The following is a 5643-nucleotide window of genomic DNA, read 5'->3' on the forward strand; positions in this document are numbered from 1 at the left end:
GTTCAATGCAAGCAAGACTACACTTCCATGCACGCATTGTGGAAATTAGCAATCTTGACTTGGAATCCATTTATTGCTGCAGGAGTCTTACTGGGATTCTGTTGCAAATATATGAGCATGCATCTTGAGGAAATAATTAGTTTGGGTTGCACCAAATAAAAGCTGTCGAATGTAACTATTCATGAAATTACAGTATCATGCTTGGGGCATTTCTCATTTTCTTTTGAGATAGTTGATTAGTTGAGAATTGGGTGGTAATATATTCGGAAAGATGTTGAAAAGAACTTTGCTTTGCTGCTCAAACATTAATTCTCAAAACATTCACAAAATTCAATAAAAACATTGCCAAATTCATTGGTACTAGACCAGTGAAAAAGCTTATTTGCAGATACAAATGCGTCTCAATTGATTTTCCTTAGCTTCTATGCTTTCCCTGCGCATAGCATTGCTCTACAACTAGCACTAAATACAATGTGTCCGGAAATCTCTACTCTGAAATGGTAAGTGCTAGCTTCAACTTGTTGCAGTAATAGTAAAAGGAGATGGGCAGGGAGGAACAGGTACATGAACAACTCCTACAAGCATCTGCACGGCCTTCCCCATAGAGGGTCTAAGAGATGGGTCTTCTTGTATGCACCAAATGGCAACCTTGACAAACCTTTCTAGCTTCCTTCTGTCATTCATGGCCTCCCTGTCATTATCCACAAGAGCATCTAATGCTCCTCCTTGAAAACAGTCGTAACCCCAATCAGTTAAAATTCTTTTGTCCTCTTCTCCGTCACAATTATGATGATCTGTCTCTACGTTTCTCCGGCAACAAATGATCTCTAGCAGCACCACTCCAAAGCTGTACACATCTATTTTAGCAGTGATATTTGGCATGTTCATAAACCATTCTGGTGCAGCGTACCCTCTTGTTCCTCTAATGGCCGTCTGAGTTTGGCTTTGATCCATCTTCAAAAGCTTTGCAAGTCCGAAGTCAGATATACGTGCATTGAAATATTCATCAAGAAGTATGTTCTGAGGCTTTATATCACAATGGATAATCTGAGTGCTGCACTCTTCATGTAAATACAACAGCCCTCTTGCAATTCCGAAAGCAACTTGGATTCTTCTTTTCCAGTTTGGTTTCGAGTCTCCGAAAAGGAAATATGCTAAAGTGCCACGGCTCAAGAACTCGTACACGAGTAATCGTTGCTGCCTCTCGTCACAGAATCCAATCAGTCTTGCCAGATTCTTGTGATGTGTCTTGCCAATTATGTTAACTTCAGCTTTCAATTCCTTCTCACTCTCTTGTGCCAAACTGTTTAACTTCTTGACGGCCACAAGGACATTATCAGAACTTGCCTTTATTGCTCCTTTGTAAACAATACCGAAAGATCCCCTCCCCAATTCTTCCTTGAACCCATTCGTAGCATCCACAAGCTCTTGGTATGTAAAACAACGCAAATTCATTTCCAAGACACTAGCATTTCGCTTAGTTTTGTCAACTTTCTTCTGGTAGAAAGCAAGGACAATGGCGCCAACCAATGTAAAATTGACCAACAGAGAGCAACCCAGAAGCACTGATCCACAGAGTATCAAACTGTCTTGGTTCTTTCCGACAGTCTCATTCCCCGGAATGGGGAAATAAGGATCAGTACTTACGGTCAAATTTTCTTTTCTAACTTTGATGAAAGTCTTAATTCCGAGCATGGTACTGTTAGATGTCCCTTTTAAAAGTGGCATCATCATCTTTAAACAGGTATCGTCACCTACAGACATGGCAACAACACACATACAATCTTGCAAGCAAGAATTTTTGCAATTGCTTTCCGTAAAAGGCGACAACCTGGTGTATGCTGGAGATGACCAAGAAGTATTCCTCAGTTCTTCCATGTTATATAGATCTTTCTTGGAACTAAGCTCATCTTCTTCGCATCGGGGTACGTAGTCTTGTTTGCAGCCTCCATACGGATCATTTGGATCGATTAAAGAGAATCCTTTTAGGCATTCACACGTTGGCCTCTTAGCTTGGTTGAGGTTGCAGACACTATTATACCCACAAACACCGACACCTGAACTCCACAGAATAGCGATGCAAATATTATCTGGTATAGACCAAACAGGTATCCAGCTTTCATTGCCTATGGAAGTCCTTGGGTGATAGTACTGAATGAAAACTCCGTCAAAGTTGAGAGTTGCTCTGAAATAGAAATTCTTCGCAGTTGGGAGGAGTCCTTCTGTGAGAGTGGTATTTTCTCCATTCTCTTTTAGGATATACAAGTAGCCAGACTCATTGAACACCAATAGTCTACCAAGACTTGATGTATCAGAATCACCAACTGTACTATAGCCTTTTATATAATATGCGTCATTTGCTTGTGTTGAGGGCAAGTTTACCGTGTTGAGCACAAGTTTACCAGCTTCATTCCCTTCTCGAAGAAAACGCAGCCTGAACCTTCCTTCGGAAAAGTTGGTCATTGATTTTCGAGAAGAAATCACCCCTCCCCTTTCCATAGTTTGCGTAGGCAAGATCGTATCAGTAGGGTTATTGAAGCTTTCCCATACCTTATTAAAGCTGCCATCTTTGAGAACAAAGTTGCCTGTCTTCTCCATTACTCCATAGGCAACAACAGCAGTCATGGTATGAGATTTCCATAACACTTCACCTTGAGGGTCAGTAAGCAAAAGCCCACGATCAGAAGTTAGCTCCACTTTTGATCCCAAAGGAGCAAGCTTTTCTCCGTTTGCATGCCAAACTATGGTTCTGTCCCGTATCTTGACATACCAAATAGAAAGTATGAAATCTGTACTGTTGTCGAGCCGTCGAAATCCAAAGGCAAAATGACTAGAAGGAGAGAGCCATACTGAAGAGTTTTCCATTGCATAGAGAGAACTGGCCACAGGTATTAAACCCAAAGTACTGACAGGTTGAGCAACGACATGATGAGAAATTGGCAGCAGAAGTAGTAGTACTAGTAAGGTGGAAAAGACAGTTTGAGGAATAGCCATGGCCGAAAGAAAACTAGCATGCATGCATGGATTCAAATATTGCTACTAAAAATATCATGTTGAGATTGGCCTAAACATGATGAGAAGACCCAAGACTACTACATATAATTTACTTACAATTAGGACTAATTACTTCTATCATGCGCCAAGAACTTTGACTTTGACCAATTGAGTCAGTACTATCTACCACAAGCTGGCGCCAGCTTATAATTAGTTTTTAAGCCCACACTCCATTAATTATCTGTGATGGATATAATTATATATTCTTATACGTACTGACGATATAATTCTTGCAATTTCTATCATATCATGCAGTAAATGATCGGATATTGATTCAATGTAAGAATGAATCACATGATGATCATGAGGCCTTCATGTTTTGAGAGAAATTATATACATCTTATTTCAGTTATCAATAGTAGATGATGATGATCTTCAAGCTGCATGCACGTACTTTGTCATTAATTTAATTAGCAAATTACAGGTTTATATCCTCTTTATAATTATAGCTAGGCCTTAATCTTTTACCTTTTTTCTTTTAGGGGATAAAGCAAACATGCATAGTACTGCATTAATTATTACCTTTCAAAGGCCTTTAATCATCTAATTTTGAGGGTCTTATTATATAATTATACATTGATACTAATACTATATACTATACTAATAGTGATATTAATACTATATAATAATATATAGTCATAGTGATATTAATACTATATATAGTTATAATGAATCAGTGATTAGTGTAACTATAAAACAGTACTAGTTAAATTAATGAGCCGGCCTGCATGCATGGCACTTTGATGCCAAATGGAGGGAGAATAATACCATGTAACAATTGGAAAGGACAAAAAGTTCTACTGAATCATAATTATATTAGGACTAGTAGTACTTAATTATATACATTTAATTCCAAATGATAATGACAACTGATCATTGTGAACAGCTTATATATATATATATATATAGATATTACTAGCAGCTTCTTTTCACATATATAATAGAGCAACAGTATTGAATTGCATGGATAATTACCATGCAATATTTGCCGTGTTGAAATTTTGGCTATACTAGTCCAATGTTGTGTGTGTGTATATATATATATATATATATATATATACACATATGTATGTATGTATGTATGTATGTATGTATGTATGTATGCAGGAAAGTTTTGTGGATTGCTATGTGCAGCTTGGCAGTTTGCTGCAATATTCTGGTTAATTACCAGCAAACTTGGCAATTATATATAACTTATATATAAGCTGCTCATGTAAAGCCATTGGGCACCGACGTCTTACATATATATATATATATATATATATATATATAAAGTTTTGAGAGTGATATTATATATTCAGCAGCATGAATGCATCTAATTTGAAAATGGGACTGATCAAGAGTACTGTATGATATATTAATTAAAGTATCAGCATGTTAAGTGTAAACACTCAAAAATTTCAGTATCCACCCTTAATGTAGGTCGATGTGATGATCTGTTCAAACAAATATATTTTTGTTAGAAAAAAGCCACCGTCGATTGCATGCACATTAATTAATTCTTCTGTCTAATTAGGTCTTCCATCGAGCGGAATCAAACCAACTTAATTGCAATTGGCGGAAAATTAAGCAATTAATTATATATTGGTGCATACAAGCATGCTTTGTTGCAAGCTGCACCAGGGATGATGACATATATGCACAGAGGAAAATGATAGTGTCTCAAGATTTTGCCTCCTCATTTTGACCGTTTATATATTTTATTTTATTTTTAATTTTATTTATTTAATAGTTAAGAAAGTGAATATTAATGTATTGGTATATTTTATTTATATTTTAAAAATATGAAAAAAAAATGGCATTTAACCCATGAGGCATGCAAATAAAAATTGCTGAGCGACATACTAGCATTACCAATTTGCATGCATGTATAGATGCATGCATGCATCACTAGTGTATTTTATGCAATAAAAATCTCGAAACTCTCAGGTATCTCATCAAACAAGTTTCGTAAAAAGATAATAATTGTATGGGAGAATCGAGATCAAAGATTAATGTCATAATTATGCAAAGAAAAAGCAAAAACAAGGAAAGTAAACTTTGTTGTAATACAAGACGTACAATCCGAGTAAATGCATCGTTTTAGCTTTCAATCCCGTTTCCTAACGAGCACTAGCACTTTTAACGGGGTCTACATGACGAACTCCCTACATGAATATCGTGAGAAATAATTCTTCGCGATGATATCTACTTATTTATATTTGATTTTCGTTTCTTCTGCAAATGATGGCATTTACACGACTTTTTTTTTTATTATTAAAATGATAAAAATAATTTTATAATTTGACGTATCACATAATTTTGTATTGAGTTTACTTATATATATAGAATAATTCTACATACAACCGTGAAGCGGTGAAGTGCGTAAACGTCACGTAATAACTTTGAAAAAGAGTGGGGTCTACTATTAAAAAATTAATTTTTTTCATATAGATCTTATGTTTTATTCATTTTTTTAAAGTGATTATACGGCAGTTGCACAATTCACGGTTGTAAATATCTATGCCCTCTATGTGGCCGCCATGTTAGGAATTTGGACCTTTCAAATTCATCCCTAGGATCTACTTTTTGGTAAAATATGAAAAAAAA

The 5643-nt window shown here is 36.0% G+C and overlaps 1 protein-coding gene across 1 annotated transcript; it reads right to left on the reverse strand.

Annotated features, from left to right (window-relative positions):
• Positions 1-513: 513 nt before the first annotated feature.
• Positions 514-2994, reverse strand: LOC121240936 (G-type lectin S-receptor-like serine/threonine-protein kinase LECRK2). The gene has a single exon (XM_041138451.1). The coding sequence runs from the start codon at positions 2992-2994 to the stop codon at positions 514-516; it is 2481 nt and encodes an 826-aa protein (XP_040994385.1).
• Positions 2995-5643: the final 2649 nt, after the last annotated feature.

This window comes from Juglans microcarpa x Juglans regia, chromosome 7S (genome assembly GCF_004785595.1).
Source record: "Juglans microcarpa x Juglans regia isolate MS1-56 chromosome 7S, Jm3101_v1.0, whole genome shotgun sequence".
Taxonomy (NCBI): Eukaryota; Viridiplantae; Streptophyta; class Magnoliopsida; order Fagales; family Juglandaceae; genus Juglans; species Juglans microcarpa x Juglans regia.

Excerpts from the sequence above, each read along its gene's own strand:
- LOC121240936 (XM_041138451.1), bottom strand. The coding sequence starts at position 2,994 with ATGGCTATTCCTCAAACTGTCTTTTCCACCTTACTAGTACTACTACTT.